Raw genomic sequence first — 18816 nt, forward strand, 5'->3', positions numbered from 1 at the left:
CGACATATCGGATCCACTCCACGCTACGTCGATATATTTCGATGTCAGATTCTTCGTCGTGCTAGCCTACCCTTGGGTTAGAAAAAATACGTCAGTAGCAAACGCCTTTCTCACGAAACACGAAACTAAACCAGTCTTTCTGAATGATTCCTTTTTATTCTTTGGTAGCATAGCACCAATATGCCACATTGATCTCTTTTTAAAAAGCACACCATCACCAGTTTGATATTTGCAAATGGGTCGTCGTTTTGCGTTTCTTTTGACTGGTTGCTCAATCTTCTTCTTCGTTTCGTGAACGAATTCTTTCCTTCCATTTTTTTCATTAGTTATTTCCTTCTTCTTTTGTCATATCTACATTCCTCCTAAAAACCTGTGGGTGTAACATTTAAACAATCACAGTTTGATCTCCATATCCAACACCACATTTCACTTACATGAACGAAGCACAAAGCAAGGCGTAAAAACCAATCCAAAGAGGTGACTAGATCTTCAGAACCGACAAAAGTCGAAACCACAAGTATCATTGCTTACCTACATCAACATATCTACAACTGCAAACCCTCGACCCCCTTCCACGTTTGAAACTAGCAAATACATCTGATAAGGAAACTCATAATCACAGTTCTGAAAGTGCCGAGTATTCCCGCACCTCCTTCCATGTTGCAGACTCAGGGTGAAGATATGATCGAGCCTTGCTAAGCAAATGCTTGACGGTCGGTTCATTGCCAGTCATGAATTCAAAAGCCAGAACCCTAAGTAAGGAAGATTACAATCCAATGAGCCCCATTTCTCCCCCAAAAACACAAGATGGCGACTTCAACTTACAGCTTCCACAACCTATCAGTCCTTGGTGCATCTTGCAAGCACAGATGTAGAATGCTGCGAGCCGCTTGTAGATCTCCAGCATCATATAGCATCTTGACGAAACTAGGTACCCATATTTTCTTGTCTTGGCCAAACTTGAAACGCAAGAAACAAAAACGCGAACGTGAATACCTGACAGATTTAGCTACATCGGGCATAGCTTCATCAATAACTCGCAACATTCCAAGACGCTTGTCAGCTGGTAACGATTCCAAACCAGCAGCCATGATGCGTCGTCGAAAGTCCGGTATCGCCAATGGCAGATTCATGGATAAATCGGATTCGTTTTCAGCACCAGCACCATACACGTGTCTTGACAAAGTTGCTGGCATGTCTTGAAGTGCTCGTCCCAATGCAGTGGTGACGGCTTTCACGGGATCACTTTGGGAGTGCGATTCATGCGAGATTATTCTATGGAGTGTAAGAAAGAGAATGGGAGTTAGATGGTCTACCATTCACTTCATATGTGCATGCAAAACGATTCAAAACCACAGCAACATACTCAGTCCAAAGGATGCACCTCTCAGCTCTATCCACAACTTGCGCCAATGCATCTTGCAAAAATTCATTGGTTTTCGGTAATTCCGATCCATCCAGACTCAAATTGTAAAGCATCAAAAAGTTGAGCCATGCGAAAAGGTCAGACTTGGTAGCAACACGAGAAATTTCCTGTCGAAGGGAAATCTCCACCGTCGATTGAAAAGTAATTCCCAATAATGTACAGTACACATTCAATGCCATTTCAGCTGGAACTTGAGCAATTGCTCGCGATTCAAAAGGACCATCAACTTGATAGACGGCCTATTCGAGAAGGGAAAAGGTTCAACAGTATATGAGCGTCAAAAGTATAATGGAAAACTAGGTGACTGGTATTTTCACCTTGGAAGACGGGGCTACATAAGCAGCAGCACCATTGATCAAGGCACGCATAGCTTCCAAGACATTATTACTATCTACATGCAAACGAGCCAACCGATTCCATAAAGCCGGTGCCGGTAACTGACTTGCCAAGGTTTCCACCATGCTTACTGCAACATCATAATCTTCTTCACCCGTCTAACAGGAATTAATGAAACATGTAAGCATAAAAACAATACTTGGAATACTGTAGCTTACCAAAACAGTAACAAACAGGTCTGCAAGCTCTGGAAATTCTATGTCCCGTTCTCCACCGATTTCTTCCATAATTTGGGATATATGACGATTACGATGCCTTAGCAATGCCACATAATTATATCTTAGTGCTACATATGGATGTCTATTTTCCATCTGGACTAGTGGCCGACATTCTGTAACGACAATTCTCAACAAGTCCTCAATCAAGTCGACGGGAGCATTGGCTGGCACAGAGGCAGACGACCAGTCTATCACAAAATAAAAATCCTTTCGTATGACATAGTCATATGGATACGGGTGGAAGAGGGCACTCGGAAGATCACCAAAATATAACAAATGTAGCAGGAAGAGCCAGCAATAGCTGAGATCCTTAAACGACAACCATCGACTTGCTACACTAGATGATATAGACGTTGGTAATGGTAATGGGAGCGATGAGTGGAGCGACTCAAAGTCCATCTCATATGACAGGATGGAGGCGACTGACGACTCGGTCAAGAATCGATGCAACCAGGCCGCTGCGTCACCCTCTCGTCCAGACTGGATACAATTCTGAGCACGCTGTATAACGATATCGAGTATGATTTGAGAACGATCCTCTTCATCTGGATTGTTGAGGATACAAGTGAGTCAGCGGGGAGCAAAAGGACTGGGATCTGTAAGTCCAAACACACCGAGCGAAGCATAGTGCTTGTCACCAAAGTCCTTGAGCATGAGTCTCAAAACATTCTCACAATCAGCCTTATCTCTAGCCCACATATACCATCTCCAATATATACGTGTAGAGTTTGCACCTAATGTCTGTACAGCCTTTTGACACATGGTTCTAAACTCCTTGTCAGCACCTTTACGTGATAATAATTCGAGATATAAATTCCATAGGAGTTCACTATTTTGGTTGCCTTTGATCTCAAGAGCTCGTGTCAATACATTTAATGCCTTGGTGAGCTTGATGGAGGCACCGTCCAATGAGTCGATATTGAGGTCATTCGGTATCATAGCACCAGCGTACTCCATCCATAACGATACATTAGTCGGATTGGCATCCAATCGAGTTTTATAATCGTTCTCAAGCAGCGGTGTATCGTAGTAGCGACCAGAGCCCAACGCTTCCGCACCAAACAGCTTTTTAAGACCAGTGTTGAATACGGGAAGTCGTGGTGGTAGGTTGATCGAGGCACCAGCCGTCGTCTTGGCTACTGTGCTATGAATTCTGGCAGCATCTGGAATCACGGCAGTTGCGAAATGTGCGGTTGTTGCCTACAAGATCCGATTGTAAGTCAGTTGAAAATCAAAACGTTTTAGTCCAGGAAAGAAGCCTGCAAGATTGCTTACCATTTCAGTATCACTTGTGAGCTTATGGACTAGAGATGGTGCAGCGATAGACGATGTCTGAGTCAAATGGCCACTCAAGACATGGAACGGCACTGTGTTATCTACCAGAGATAGCTTCAAGAGCTCCTCAAAGCGAGTCTTCTCGGTATCTCTTGCAGGGCGTTGACGTTTTGGGTTGGCTGCTTCCTTGGTAGCAGCAGTTCTCTTCAAACTGCTAGAGCCAGTAGACTGAGGTTGTTGTGATGATGACGGTACCGGTGGTTGTGGTGGCGACTTGGCCATTTCCAGAAGTTTGAGGCGGTTGCCATTTATTGCTAACTGCAACGTTTGTCGCTTCGTCATGAGAGCGACTTCGTCGTTACGTAATGAAATCAGCTGTCTATTCAATTTCTCTTTGATGGCGTCTCCTTCTACCATTTTCGAGCGAAGTTCTGCTTCTTCATTGGCCAACCGTTCCAACTCTGCTGCCAATTCTTGGCGCTTTGATTCTATTCTGCCAAGCTGATCAGACCATTCCGACACGTGAGTAGCATGAGTAGCGAGCTCTGCTTTTGCCTTATTGACAATAACTTGGTATTCAGTACCCTTCTTGGTCAGACCTGCTATTTCCTCTTCTGCATTCGATAATTCCAGTTCGAGTTTCTTGCGAATTACCAATAGATAAGCAGGAGATGCTGAGGCTGACGACTTGGCTGGTGCAACGGCTTTCGTAACCTGGCTAGGAGACGAAAGTTTACTACTATGACCAGGAGGCACGGGCTTGTCCACGGTCTGATTTATAGGAGGACTGGGAGATGATGCGGATTTATCTGCAGATTTCGATAGTTTTGGTGAGGATGAGAAGACTACGGTATTTAAAGGCGATGACAATGATGCTGCAGTAGCCTCTAGCACTGTGGCTGGTTGGTTTACGGCAGGCTTTTGCGCTACTACTACGACTTCTTGCATAATCTCCTTTACAATGGTCGATGCAACCTCCTTTAAAGCAGAAGGAGACTCTTCTGTCGAGCTATCTGTATCCATGGCATCATCAGTATCTGCCTTTGCGCTTATAGAAGGAGAACCTTCCGGGTCTACTACTGTCTCTACGGTTGTCTTCTTCGTTGTCAAGACTGCTTCACCAACCATACCACCACTCTTGCTAATTATACTATCTTCAGAATCCTTCTTGGAAAGTCTGGTTGCTTTACGAGCTCGAGCATCTTCTAGGGCTTTAATCCTCTGACGCATCATTTCCATTTCACGTTCTGTTTGCGTCAGTTTAACCTGAATCTGCGGATTACTGGCAGTGTTACTATTCATACTATTGCTGGAAGTTGGTTTGCGAGCTGGTGCCTTTACAGATGGTTCCTTGAGTGCTGGAGGGTTGTCACTATCCTCTTCAGAGGAATCGGAGTCACTCAAGTCTAATACATAATTGCCACCTGGCGAAGGGGCTCTATTCCTGCCACCGTAAGTATAGTCATTCATTTGAATTGCTGATGGTCTCGATGGTATAGGCGGGTGGAAACTAGGTGTTGAAGCAATAGGAGGTTGAGGCTTTTGAGTGGCATTGTGTTGAGTAATCTGCTTCCATTGTACTTCCGCTTCTTCGCTATCAATATCCATAATACTATCTTCTCGAGCCTTTGCTGTCGTTGATGTGGTTGTTGTTCCTGTTGCTATCGTTGGAGATTCGTCGTCTAGTATTTCTGTTATTTTTACACCGGATGACTCTAGAGCAAACTGTCCAGCATATTCTTCTCCAAGAGCATTTGGCTGTAAATCATTTATATTTTCTGGTATTGGCCCTCCTGGTTCTTCCAAGGCACCTAAAACTATATCAGCGTCTATGCCAACCCAGTGTGAGATATTCTCAGCAGTCATGGCCCAAGAGCTTGCTAGAGCACGAATAGCTTCACGAGCACCCATAAAAACATCCAAGTCTACCAAGCATACTAAAAGGATAAAGGATTCGGTATTAGACCTGTTAGATACTGGTGCGTTACAATAATGTAAGCACGTACAATCATATTGAGCAGGCGAGTTTCGACCTAGAGATACTAGCTGCGCCAAAACTGGAAAGGCCTCGTAAACAGCATTGATACTATGAGAAGACTGGTGAGCCATATATATTGATACAGAGATTTGAACATGACCGACATACGATGGGTGAGGAGCCATAAACCCATTGTTTGGTTGAGGAAACATGGGAGTTGGAAGTTTAGTGTGGAATGGCGGATATTGTTGATGAAAGAGTGGTTCAAAAGTAGGAAGATGATGATTTTGTTGTTGATTCTGTCGCTGTTGTTGCTTCTTCGCGTACTTTTTTGAAGCCTTTGAATCCTTTGCTGGGCTCTTTCGTGCTGGAGGAACCACAGCAGCTTTCTGTGGACTCCTTGTGCGAGGAGGTGGAGGCGACAGTCGCTTGATGGGCTCAGACGAATTCTTGCGATCCCCTTTGCGTGGGCTCGTCTTGCCTATATTTTAATGCATGTGGATGTCAATCATCATGAAATGTTGAATGTTTTACAGTTTACAGATAGAGAGCTCATCCAAGTACCCCGGCCACGTGGCGGTAGACCACTAAGACCACGCGAATCCATGTCAGGTCTATAAGAGTCGCTTGGTCCTCTTCCACCTCGAGGTATATCTAATGGAGTCCTTTGCTGCTTGTTCTTATTCAAGGTGGTCCGTCTAATTCCACCACCAGCAGACGTCATTTGTTCGCCTTCATCGCTTATCTCTCCGTCTTCTCTGTCTGCCATTCTAATCAACTGGGTGCTTCCAAGTTTGATGTTGGGATCTGTAGGTTTCGAAGCATGAGGATTTTGATGGTGAGAAAGCCAAAGTCACGTAAGGAAAACAGACTTGTATGTGAACACATATCAAGAAATTCTGTAGATGAAAGAAAACACGTCGAGTTCATATCGGCATCACAGCCGAGGGCGTCAGTCCTTCACCTGAACCGTTTCGTTGAAATTTGAAATTTGATCAAGCCAAGACGAAGAGAATATGGCCTTGCCAGACTCTCTATCGCAGGCTTTCGTCTTTGCACAGAGGCCTGTCAAGGCGCCCGTAGTCAAGGATATTCTCCCTTGCTCTATAGCTTCAGATGAAAACCAAGCGTTCAAGGAAGCTATCATCATCAAGGTTGCTACTTAACAGAGATTTTGATTTCATGTACAAGATCTGAAAGCGTATTTATGTAGGAAAACTTATTGGAACTCGTCATTTACGAAGTAGCAACGTGTCAATGGAGAACAGTCTTGCAGCAGCCAACATTTGGAAACATTTGCGATTGCTCTATCTTGCATCGAACAACATTCATACCCACTGCTACCACAACTTCACATAACACCACTGCTCAGAACGTCGTGGATTTGACGCTATCTGACAGGGAAGAGCAAACCTCTAGGTTTAGATCTATTCAAGGCGACGATATCCTGGTCTGTTTGTCTGATTCTGGAAAGCTCTCTTTCCTTGCTTTTGTCAAGTACGGAGATGATGTAGAAACCACTGCTCCTGGAAGATTTTTTCCTGTCTTTGAGGTTTGCTTGTTGAAAGAGGCTAGCTTTGTCTTCACTTGTTAAGTAACGTGTTTTCCCAACTAAGGTGACCGTTTCGAATCCTGGCTGGGATTATATAAATGCGAGGAGCTTCCTAGCCGTCGACCCATTGTAGCATCTTAATGGTGTTGGACCGAGTTTGACGGAATGTTGACAGACTCTTTTGCCATAGATCACGATCAATCGCTGTGGCTGCTCACCAAGACTCATTTGATATATTTCCAGTTCTGTCGGTATCCACGGAACTGAATGTGGAGATCCTTGGTCCAGTAAGATTCAAATACAAACCAAGAAAGGCCGTTGTTTTTAATCACTCGTGTTGGTTGTAGAAAATACCATTGGTAGAAGATGGCTTTATAACAGCAATGGCATTCTTGTATCCCGATGGTGATAATTTAGACAGGATACGCTTGTCATTGGCGGTCTCCAAGTGCGTAATCTGAGATTATTTTCTTTATTGAGCTTACGGCGGTTTCATTACGGAACAGGGATCAAAATCTCAAAATTATGATCTATGAATATCACCGAGATGATATAAGAAGCACCATCAGAAAGCTAGAGCCGTTGGATATGGAGAAAAGTATGATCTTTGAAATGTGCATTGCGCCCCAAAAAGACGACAATTAATCAGGGACAATTAGCCACATGTTTGCATATTATTTCCTTGCCCCTTTATCCTGAATCGATGGTGCTTGTCACGGTATGCTCGATCCAACACTTGTCTTGACACGTCGTCTTACAATTGACATATTTAGGAAACTGAACTGGTATTGATACATGTTAGAGACACCATTCTGGCGACCACAAGACTATCGATACCGCAGAACGGCAACGAAAGTGTGTGCTTTTTGTTTTGCGTCAGAGCCATCACGATTCGCGATACTAAACGTGCAGTCGATTCCTTTACAAAGGTTGTTTGGTATCTGCCATTGCGCTACCAAGTGATCTGCCAGAGTACCTGGCGCTTCACTCTTCCGAAATAACACACCAGACGTTGTACCTCAATTGTGATAATGGCACACTTCATCGTGCCAACATCACCGTTGCACCTGCTCATCTATCACTCGATTTCATGGGCAAGAGAATAGGAACCAGTGCTATGGCTGTATTAGATGTAGGCCATCAAGATTCAGATGTTCTCGCTTTGGCAGGGCAAACAGGAGATGGAGAGATCATATCTTGCTTTTACGAGGTAGCGTCTCACGAGTGAATGTTTTTGGTTGTGACAAGTCTCGTTCTGGTTTACGACCCAAATACACCGTTAGCCCGGTGAACCGATCATCAGGCATATGATAATATCATGCTGGGCACCAGTACTAGATTTCAAACTGGTTGATTTATATAATGAAGGCAGAGATGCTAGTTTCAGTACATCAGGAATGGGATCTTCGAGTTGCATACGAGAAGCAAGACATGGAGTCGGCGTTATTGTTGATGGTCTCAGTAACGATTTTGCTGGCGTTACTGGATTATGGGCTCTCGATGTGAAGCAAGATCAAAGTATTCTTGTCGTGTCGTTTGTGGAAGAGACCCGAGTCCTGTCTTTATCTGGTAAGAATACATGCCTTCTTTTTGCTCTGAACAAGCTGTCTCACCGTCAGTATGATAATGCAGAGGGTGACATTGAAGATATCAGTGAAGGGAGTGGTCTGGTCGTGACAAATCCAACGTTGGCTGCTGGTGTAGCAGGAAACCTCGCTATTCAAATACATAGAGATGGGGTTGTAGTAGCAAATCCATTATCAGGCGTTGGGTACGATATGGACATTCAAGGTATTTATGTTCGGTAAAGTCATTCCTCTATTCATTCGTAAATTAATTGATTTTTACATGCTGTAGCACCCGCTTTTTGGCAATCTGGAAATAGCTGTCATGTCATATGTGGTGCTACAAAGGAATCTACAATTTTGCTTGGGTTGTCAAAGGACAATCTGGTTGTGTTGTTGACGATTGGGATTGACAGGTGAAGACTCGTTCCAGTTTTGTCATCGAATTTGATATATTGACACATGTCACTACAGTCATGGTCTCTCAATGAACGAGTTGAGCCGCATTTCTCTCGATGCAGAAACCACTGCCATGTATCTGCCTTCTCATCCAACTCTTCCGTAAGAAGTTTGCAAGTGTGGTAGCGATCATTTTTTATTTCACACTTCAGATATTGTAGAACACCTTTTGCTATTGTTGGAACACACATGGCTGATGCACGCATTCTGTCTCTGCCTGGCCTTCAAGTCGTGTATACACAATCCTTTGGTGAGTGTGATTCGTAGTTGTTGCCTATTTTTTTTGGTTAAAACCTTTTCACGTAGATACCCCGAATGCTGAATCCGGCGATGGATTAAATATACCTCAATCATTCCTGCTTTTGTCGTCTAGCACAACGACAGCCCTTCTTACAAGTGAGTTTGAGGTTAAAAAGTCTTTGTCTCGCGGCAAGAACGCTGACGCTTGTTCATCCCCAACAGCTTTACGTGATGGCAGCCTCCTCTCACAACCATGGGACATATCCACTTTACCGTCCATAAAACCCACAAGATATTCGTTAGGAGCATTTCCGGCACGTTTGATTCCAACATCCCTGGCTTCATCGTGTCTAGTCCTTTCAGACAGACCTTGGCGTCTCGATTTATCATCCATGCAGCTTGCAACTGCTACCATAAAACTGCACCCACTGCTTTTTGAACCAGTAGTGATGGCTGCGGCTTATGGGCTTCAGAACTCTTCTACTGAGAGCTTTGCGTTCTTGGAACCTAATGGCAATCTCAGTTTTGTGAGGCTCGGTGGTGTGGGATACCGATTTAGGAGTATTGCTGTTAACGAGGTAAATGAGCTTTTCATCGCATTTGTCTGAATCATACCTGATCCTCATGCCTTTTTTTTGTGCCTTACAAACAGACACCACGTCGTGTTTTGTATGATAAGACTACTTCCAAATTGCTAGTAGCCACTACAGGAAAAGTCTCTGGTGGTGTGCAGACGGAAATCAAATTGGTTGATCCGAGAACGTATGTGTTTGAGATCAGATAACCACAGGTAACTTCGTTTTGCCTGACTATCTTTTCAAATATAGAGATCGAATCTATTTCAAGGAGCCATTGAGAAAGGGAGAGATTTGCTATGCTCTGAATGGTAAATGATTCACTCCAGTACTGCGTTTTTTGCAACACCTTTCGACATCAAAATCTTAATAGAATGGCCCGTCAAAGAAGAGAAACGATACGTTTGTGTTGGAACTGGTGGTTTTCAGGATCAAGCTGGTGGTGATATGAAGGGACGAGTGCTGATATACAATCTCAAGTTACATACCGACAGAGCTGAGGTAATGTCTGAACCTCTGCTCGGTTTTTGTGAGGTTATTAATATCTACTTGTTGATTCGTTTGCATTGCACGATAGGTCAAGACTGAGCAATACAAGATGAGAAAACTTGGAGAATTTCATACGAAGAGTGAAGTGGTGGCCATTACACCGTTTATGAGAAGGTGTTCGTTGAGCTTACTGTGTTTGCGATCGTTTTGGTTGCTAATGTCTGTTTGTCACCTCAGCTACTTATTGGCTGCCTCTGGTAACACGGTCTATCTGCTAAAGATTGACGCCAGCACTAGGACGTACGTGCGGTCTCAACCGATGCGTCATGGTTGCAGCTGACAAGCACCACACTTAGAATTGTATCTGGAGCTCAAGCTGAAGTGCGATGGAAGATTCAATCGCTTGAGACGAATGGTTGGAAGGTCATTGTTGGCGCTCAAAAGGAGTCTGTAACTGTTTTTCAATATGATTCTACCAAGAGAGCGTTTGAATTAGTTTCCAGGTATGAGGTAGTGTATTTGACATAGCGAAAACGATGTAACTCGTAATTCCAATCTAAAGTGACTACTACACACGATCGGCATCCGATAATGTCTGGATTGATGAGAACTTGGTCATTTGTACAGACAAGTCTCGAAATATGTATATTGTTAGTGCAGAAACTAGTAAGTAAACTCTGTACTAGTTTCATGAACGGCAAAAAATACCGAATCAATCTTTGCATTGCCCTCATAGGAGCGGAAAAGACTCTACGCACCATCGCCAGTTTCCATACTGGAGATTACATACTACGTCTCCAATACGGGAACCTCTCGTCTGCACCACCAGCCATTGATATAAGTGGAACGAATTCAGCTGGAATAGGCCGAGCGATTCCACCCGACATTCTTGTTCCATGGAAATCAGACAGTACTGATATTTTAAACATGTTTTCCTCAAAACCAAGCAGGGCAGATCCATGGAATCGTGATGCGTTTTATGGATGGAGTGTATCTGGGAGTTTATGGGTGTTTGAGAGGATTGGAGAGATTGTGTATTTGATTCTATCGGTTTTGGAAGAGGTTATGAGGGAGTGGGTGTCTGTGAGACCTGTTCTTGGTAAGGCGCGGATGGTGTGATTGTGATAAAGTAGCACGAACATTGTCATCATTGCATTACATGCTTAAACTCATTCACTTTCCTCTTGTTGTTATAGGCCACAACCAAGCATTATACAGATCGATGACCCACTCATCCCGAAACACGATCGACGGTGAATACGTATCCCAATTCTTGGATTTACCAACCCATGAACGAGCCGGTATAATGACCCAATGGCATATACAGTGGCAAAAGAAGCTCAACAGTATTGATGGAACACCAACAATGATTCGAGGCAGGGCTTCAGAGTATATCAGTCTAGACCTCTTGCCTTCATTACGAGACATGTCTGGAATGGACTCGGATAGTATGTCTCATGTTTTGAAATTGCTAAATAGAATATGAAGCATTTACTCGCAAATTGCGTGTGTTGAGTTATTCTCCAGTTTCCTTCTGAGGGCTATTTGCATGTGCCATTGCGGCGCCCATTGATCTGGTAGAGTATCTGAGAGCGTATGGTTATTTGAGGGGATTGGAGAGATTGTCTATATGACGCTGTCGGTATTGGAGACTTTATGAGAGTGGGTGTCTGTTAGCAAGAGTGTACACGGGCAAAAAAGAATTCTGAATCACATCGACGGATTGCATCACCTGCACCAACGTATTTGCCCTTTTCTCTTTGTTAATAGGCAGTCTCAAAGCAATCATAACGATCCAAGACATACTCTTCCCAAAATACAATAGACCGTGTATATACATCCCAGTTCTTGCGCTTACTAGCCACTGAACGAGACAGTATTATGATTCAATGGCGGTGTAATGGCGAAAGGAGTCAAACAGGTAGAACAACTAAATTGATTCGAATCATAGTATATCAGTCCGGATATCTGGTCTGGCACGCAACGAATAGCATCTCTCATGTTTTGAAAGTGCTCAATAAAAATATGAAGTGTGTGCAGATCATGCGAGGCTTGAAGAAAATTTGTAAACCTTTGAAAGGATTAAATGAAAAAAAGCAACATCTATATTATCACTCTCTCAGAAGCACGATGCAAATGTTTTGGGTTACAAGATCAGGGGGAAGGCAGCCATTTGGAGTCTTTTTACAGGTATCAAATCACATAAAATCGTCAAAGTCGTCAATGTCTGTTCAGTAAAGCGTAAATTCATTAGTGTTCGATCACATTTCATCATATCGCTTGATCAAGCCTTACTATCATCATAAGCAGTAAGATCCAAATCATCATTCCTCGATGCTTTGGAGGCAGCCAATCGTGGAGCAGCCTTCTTCTTGCCAGGAGCGACAGGTTTCATTGCTTTCTGTCGTTCAGAAGCTAGAGCCGTTAATGTGGTTGCTATCCTCTTGATTTCTGTAGGGTCCATGGATACACACAAGTCTCGAGCCAGGAATTCGACGAATGATGAGTATTGTGCTCGTTTCTGGATTGAAAGAAACGGTGAGTTTTCGCAAAATCCAACCCAAAAAGACATCCGCCACTGCAACATATGTTGTCGAGGATAAATTCGGTACCTCAAACTTGGATATCAGCTTCGTAAGCTCAGTCCTGTACTCCTCAAACTCCTCCTTGCTTTTCGGATCCATTGTTTCTAGTTTGCTTGGAGGAGCTTCCACCACCACTGAGCTTGTAGAACCAAACAAATCTTTGGCATTCTCCAAGTCAGAATCTAAAATTTGCTTTTGTTGTCGTGCCTTCTTCTCTTCTGGTGTTTCATAGTCGTCTTGTATTTCTGCTGTCTATTTGTTGCGAGTTGGATGTGAGCTGTCACGCCTGACGTATGAATGCGACTTTCGCGTTACGTTTTTGGCGGAATCAGCAGCAGCCTGCCGCTTCTTATCCTCTTCTTCCTTTCTAGCAGCAATCTTTTGAGCTAGAGTTTGCTTCTTTTTTGCAGGTGCTGGTGCAGAGGTTGTTGTAGAAGATGGGGATTTTGGCTTTTCTTCTTCATCGTCGTCCCATGATTCCTAAAGCAAATATTCAAAAGGTGTCTTGTCAGTAATGACATGCGCTTTGGGAAGGTAACTTTTTTTTTTATTGCCTTGACGTCTTCATCTTCCACATCCTCGCCTTCCCATTGACTAGGTTTTGCGATAGGTGCTATAGGAGCGATAGCAGGGGCTTCTGCATCTTCATCATCTATGTATTAGATGCTCGTCAGCAAGCTTTAAACGACGAAAAAACTCAACACCACAGGCTGCATGGATAGAAAGACATAACATACCCCAATCTCCCATGATACTCTAATCTGTATATTGAGAATTATAGTGGTAATGCTATTTAGCACTTTCTTCTAAGGAGCTTGCTCTTTGGTGCAGCAGAAACGAGCTTCGTGATTTGTGAGCGATCACATATGGGAAGATGCCATAGAACAGCCGAGAACCACATAACGCGTTTTCAATATATCATGAAGACAGTAGACAGTAAATTAATATTAATAAGGATGCAAGGACGCGTCTCTCTTAAGCGGGCATTCGAAATGTTTGTCAAGGCAATGTCATTGATGCAAAAAAGGGCTCAAGATCGTATTCTACAACGTGATATGCACTCTAAGCTATACAGGTCCTCCCTCCTAACTACTTCTAATAAAACATCACAACTACAATCCGATCTTGATAATCACGGCATAGGTACTACCTTCCCCTTTTCATCCACTACACGTTCAAAGTATTTGGGAACTATAACACCATCCAGACCACGAGACAATATGACATTGTTTGGTGATTTCTCAAACACTATTCCATCTAAACCACGACAAAAAAAGCATTCCAGTACCATGACACAACGAACATTCAACGACATGTTCTTACCCTTCATGGCCGCAGCAACATTGATGTAGATATATACTTCACAATCTTTTCTCATTCCGCTAATGTGACATGCAAGCGTCAGCGTGAAAAGGAGCGACAGCAAGTGACAAAGGTTTACCTTATAACACCATCTTGCCCAAGTAAACCAGGCGACATGTGAATGTGTGTTCTTGCCATTCGTTTCAGCCCAGATTTGGCTATTAGATTGCAGTGTCAGAATATTTTTTTGCCAAGAACTTTCTTGCCACTGAATTGTATCGCTATAGTCACTGTCGTCATACCTATCATGGGCCATTTGCTGTTGAATGTACCATGCACAGCAACAGGTAGATCCTCTGCACTGTGTATGATTTGTAAATCCAGATCTTCAAGCTATGAACAAAAGGTTCAGTCCCACCAGCACATCAACATGCGCCCCATCAGCATTCGGCTTCCACACACAACACTACCAAAAGGTACCTCAATACTCTGTCCTTGATTTGCTTTAATCCAATGTATCACTTGACCATCATCAGCCTGTTCTTCCATGAGGGTAAAGCGTTGCTTGTCATTGTCTCGCACCACAGCTTGCACCTCTTCAAAGGTATAGCCTGTGAATCTCGAGTTTGCCAACTGGGTAATGAATATGATGGAAAAGCCGGTGAGAACACTAGTTGCATCAGAGCAAAACAAGGCACGCCAAATGTACAGGCACACGTACCAGATCAGATACTTTGACAAACCCATCGGAACGGATATCAAATCCTTCCTTGATAGCACCATGTCGTAATATATAGGATAGAGCCTTTGAAAGCTTCTTTGCTCTGTCGTGAGCAGACATTCCAGTTTGATTTTTGGGTCTTGATGCTCTTGATGAGCTGGAGCTTGGCAGCATGCTGTTGCTAGTGCTGATACTAGAGCTACTTGATGCCTGCGGTTGTATGAATACGGGCCTCTGAGATGCCATCGTTTCAATTTGCGTCGGGTTGAGAAAACAAAATCACGTCGAAACTGAGCACGGTTAAACAACAGTTCTGGGCTGTAACGAGGGCCAACCGCCACGTGGTTTCGTGTTTCGAGACACTAAATATATAATGTCCGCCGTGGAGCTTGCGTTTACGTTGAAGCAAAAGCTAAAGATGACCTCTACACGTTTTATTTTTTTTTCGGATTTGTGTTGCTCAAGTCAGACGAATGGGCATTCCAGGATTCTACACCTGGCTAAAGACACTATGTCCGAAGCCATTCACTCGACTGCTACCAGGCACAAAAGCGTAAATAAGATCTACTTTCATCAAGCTAATCCTTCGCAAAAATATCCACATTGGATGATCTCACGTCTTTCTCACAATAGAGACACATCCTCGTCCCCGAAACAAGCATTCGATCATGTCCTAGTCGACTGCAACAACATGATCCATCGAGCTGCGTCCAGTGCAAACACCGATGTCAGAGTCATCCGAGCATTCCATCAAAAACTGCTGATGGAGTTGAGAAAGAACATCATACCTACAAAGTCCCTCTTCTTGGCCATGGACGGACCTGGTCCAATGGCAAAGATCATGGAACAGAGGAGGAGGAGGGTCGATTCTACTAACAGAATGGTAAAGTGTGTTTCAACCTTGTGCCAAAAATTGTTCTCACGCTATGGACATATAGGAGAGACAAACTGAATCAGCCTTTGCACCTGCTAATTTCACGCCTGGGTGTGAATTTATGAACACGTAAGTGCTTGAGCTGCTGTTGGATCACTAAGGCAGCAAAAGTTGACACGAAATCTTGAATCACAGGATGGACAATTACCTAGTCAATTTCGCAGCTCGAGCTTTTGCAATGGACACCTTCAAGCCTCCTCTAGAGCTCACTGTTTCTGGATCTCGGGTGCCTGGTGAAGGAGAGGCAAGTTTCTCATAAAGCGAGATCTGCAAGTGGTTTTGAGGCCTGTTCGTAGTCCTGACACAACGACACCGTATAGCTCAAACTGATACAGGAAGCCAAACATCTGTTAAAAACTCAAGAAAAGGGCGACACGTACTGCTTTGTGACTGCTGATGCTGATATCATTGCTTTATGTAAGTTTGTCTGATTCAAATCGCTTACTCTAGTGAAGCTAAAAAAAACCGTTGTACGACACCATAGCTATGGCAAGCCAACTCCCCGTATTCATCTACAAGTCCCAAACACAAGAAATCCTAGACGTATCCCTCCTCTCAAAATCAATCGCCTCCAAATTCCCAGCAAACGCATTCCCAGACCGCATAGCACGAGACTTTGCCCTCCTAACAGTCTTCTCTGGCGGCGACACAATCCCGAAAATGAGACACGTCTCAATCACGTCGTTATGGAATACCTATGTCGAGTTTCGACAAAAGCACAAAGATTTATATTTATCAACGGATGGAGAACGAGGTGGTATATCCACGAAAGGCTTATACACATTCTGTAAATTGGGGATTGATGAAAACATATTGATGGCGCATGATCCGAGAACCAAGGAACGTAAAAGTATAGAGAATAGTAGTGGTAGTAATGTTCAAGTGGATGAGTGGATAAAGGGGATGGCATGGGTCTTGGATGGTGGGCTGAGAGGAGAGCATTTGGATTATAGCATACTGTATTTGGGGAGGGCGCCGACGCCGACTGATGTCATCAAGTATCTTGAGAGTACTGTTGGTGAAGGTGTTATATCAGTCAAGCAACAGGATGAGGCTGTTATGGCTCCGGATACGAGAGTACCTGCTTTGACACCTGAAATGTGTGCTGCATCGGTAAGTCGTTGTGTGCTTGAATTGCCAGTGGGTTGAAATCACACTTTCCTTCAAAACATCTTTTCTCCTCTGTAGTTACTCCCAGCACGTATGCAAAACTTAATACCCGAGCTCTACAGACCATTATTACATGAAGTTGATGCGGAACTTATTAGAGCCGGTGATGATTCTGTTGCGTGTGCTCAAGGTAATGCAAATCATGACCCGGGTCGCTTCTTTTTGCGCTTGCTCTTCTTATTTATGTCCTTTCTATAGTCATACACAGCATACCATCCCGCCCACTCCCACCAGACACCTCAAAAGTCCCCGGCCGTCTAATCACCGTATCAGGACCACGAGACGATATAAAAGCACATTTGAACTCCTGGCTGCCACATATCAAGGGCTTTTCGTACTTGACGGATCTATCGAAATTCAAAGTATTTTATGCTACACGGTATAATAATAATAGTAATAAGGTTGGTAATTTGGCACACAGGAAGGTAAATAAGGAGAAAGTTAATAGTGTGGGTTTGAAGAAGAAGAGTAAGCCTCATCGTGAGAGTAACAAGATGGCAAAAGCGCCAACACCATCACAACCATCGGTCAAGAAACATCATGTCGCTCCGATGATGTTAGATAGGAAACCTGTAGAACAGACATCACTAGAAGCATGATATTGAGTCGCCCTAGATGTTTTTTGGTCCAGAACGCGCAGTCAATGTAAATATTCAATATAGCAGGAGCATTGGATCAGTTTGCAAGACGTTCATTGAGTGCTGTTCAGCAACAACATTTGTGTTCGTGTAGAAGAGCCACACTTTTTTTTCAGTGTGCTTTTCAGTGTGCAGGCTATTTTCAGAATTTCGAACTATACAACTCGTCAAGAATGGCGCTCAATCCCATGGGATCCGGATCGATCTGGAGAGTCCTCAGTTACTGGATTGGTAAAAGAAATCAGTAAACCAATAAACAAAAAAACCTACGAATAGTCTTCAGTATCGAGCACCTGCACGATGATCCTCGCAGATAAGTGACAGGTCGCATCTGATGATACCAGAAAGCGCAGAAATGTCATTCCTCTATCTTCTCATCTTAAATACGGCCCCTCTGGCATAGCGTTACTTTGGAAGAGAATAGCCGCAAATCTAGTATTGCGAGCAACCTCTCGTGCCCGCGGCATCGGTAATCCGTGAATGGTCTACATTTCCATTCCGTATTCTTAATTTCTCGTCCTTGACTGCTTCTACTCAATCTGATTTTCACAATATCAGCCAATTCGTCAAACATGCCATCGCACCCAATTATAACCATATCCCCTTCCTGTTTGCGGAAGACTTGGTGCAGACAGACTGTACGGTATCGTTTCATCCAGTCCCAAGTTGGAAGGGCAAGTTCAAACGGGTATTGCTCGTCTGTTGGAGAGATGGATTGTCATCCACATATCATGACTACAATCGTCTAGATATGTGAATTTTGACCTCACGGGGCTGAAATGAAAGAGACATTCGGCATATTAGCAGCATGGTGTTGGGGTCCATATAGGTAAAAAAATGAGTTCGATTTCAATCATTTGATACTCGTAAGGCAACAGTGAGAGCTGTAGCAAGGCCAACGGACTTCCAAATTTGTAAAGAATATTGGCAATAGTTTACGAGACTACAGAGCAGGATTAAATCCTACGATTGTGTGAAATCGTGTTTGAGACGTTCAAATAAAACGAAATAAGTGTCAAAAAAATTGGGCCGCCACGTTTGGATAGACATATTCTTCAATTCACAACTAGCCCACCCTTTCTGAGACTACCACCTGTTCTGTATCAGCCACACCCATGAAATCATGCCTCGAAAGAAGGCAGCCGTACTGAGATCGAATCATTATGGATGAACTGTCCGATTCGAGGCCTTAAGCATAACGAATCAGAATGCAAAATCTAAATGATAGTCGAGTTTGCAGAATAGACCAGCACTAGCGAATATGCAGCCAGTCAAAAAGATGCTCTAAGGAGA

The 18816-nt window shown here is 43.6% G+C and overlaps 5 protein-coding genes across 5 annotated transcripts; 2 read left to right on the forward strand and 3 right to left on the reverse strand.

The window, feature by feature from the left end:
• Positions 1-616: 616 nt before the first annotated feature.
• On the reverse strand, positions 617-6062 carry SmJEL517_g01026 (uncharacterized protein; the record flags this gene model as incomplete). Its single annotated transcript, XM_031166954.1, has 11 exons — positions 617-752; positions 826-927; positions 997-1275; positions 1367-1665; positions 1744-1920; positions 1981-2585; positions 2655-3240; positions 3316-5252; positions 5322-5401; positions 5462-5774; positions 5858-6062. The coding sequence occupies 11 exons, from the start codon at positions 6060-6062 to the stop codon at positions 617-619; spliced, it is 4719 nt and encodes a 1572-aa protein (XP_031027043.1).
• A 247-nt stretch (positions 6063-6309) lies between these two features.
• On the forward strand, positions 6310-11659 carry SmJEL517_g01027 (uncharacterized protein; the record flags this gene model as incomplete). Its single annotated transcript, XM_031166955.1, has 23 exons — positions 6310-6447; positions 6507-6845; positions 6910-6974; positions 7036-7132; positions 7193-7293; positions 7648-7700; positions 7775-8055; positions 8129-8414; positions 8478-8636; positions 8703-8826; positions 8885-8971; positions 9031-9119; positions 9176-9265; positions 9332-9687; positions 9762-9871; positions 9937-9995; positions 10058-10185; positions 10262-10347; positions 10411-10473; positions 10530-10676; positions 10736-10839; positions 10910-11272; positions 11370-11659. The coding sequence occupies 23 exons, from the start codon at positions 6310-6312 to the stop codon at positions 11657-11659; spliced, it is 3615 nt and encodes a 1204-aa protein (XP_031027044.1).
• A 798-nt stretch (positions 11660-12457) lies between these two features.
• SmJEL517_g01028 (uncharacterized protein) lies at positions 12458-13508 on the reverse strand (the record flags this gene model as incomplete). The annotated part of the gene is made up of 5 exons (XM_031166956.1): positions 12458-12694; positions 12786-13010; positions 13074-13238; positions 13319-13410; positions 13496-13508. 5 exons carry the CDS (start codon positions 13506-13508, stop codon positions 12458-12460), a joined length of 732 nt encoding a protein of 243 aa, XP_031027042.1.
• A 382-nt stretch (positions 13509-13890) lies between these two features.
• On the reverse strand, positions 13891-15027 carry SmJEL517_g01029 (uncharacterized protein; the record flags this gene model as incomplete). Its single annotated transcript, XM_031166957.1, has 6 exons — positions 13891-14015; positions 14082-14140; positions 14200-14278; positions 14363-14453; positions 14541-14693; positions 14782-15027. The coding sequence occupies 6 exons, from the start codon at positions 15025-15027 to the stop codon at positions 13891-13893; spliced, it is 753 nt and encodes a 250-aa protein (XP_031027159.1).
• A 227-nt stretch (positions 15028-15254) lies between these two features.
• Positions 15255-17484, forward strand: SmJEL517_g01030 (uncharacterized protein; the record flags this gene model as incomplete). Its single annotated transcript, XM_031166958.1, has 8 exons — positions 15255-15334; positions 15415-15664; positions 15720-15784; positions 15851-15941; positions 16036-16132; positions 16200-16828; positions 16904-17015; positions 17084-17484. The coding sequence occupies 8 exons, from the start codon at positions 15255-15257 to the stop codon at positions 17482-17484; spliced, it is 1725 nt and encodes a 574-aa protein (XP_031027211.1).
• Between the last annotated feature and the right edge of the window lie 1332 nt (positions 17485-18816).

The sequence above is a fragment of the Synchytrium microbalum genome (assembly GCF_006535985.1).
Source record: "Synchytrium microbalum strain JEL517 chromosome Unknown SmJEL517_scf0003, whole genome shotgun sequence".
NCBI classification, from domain to species: Eukaryota; Fungi; Chytridiomycota; class Chytridiomycetes; order Synchytriales; family Synchytriaceae; genus Synchytrium; species Synchytrium microbalum.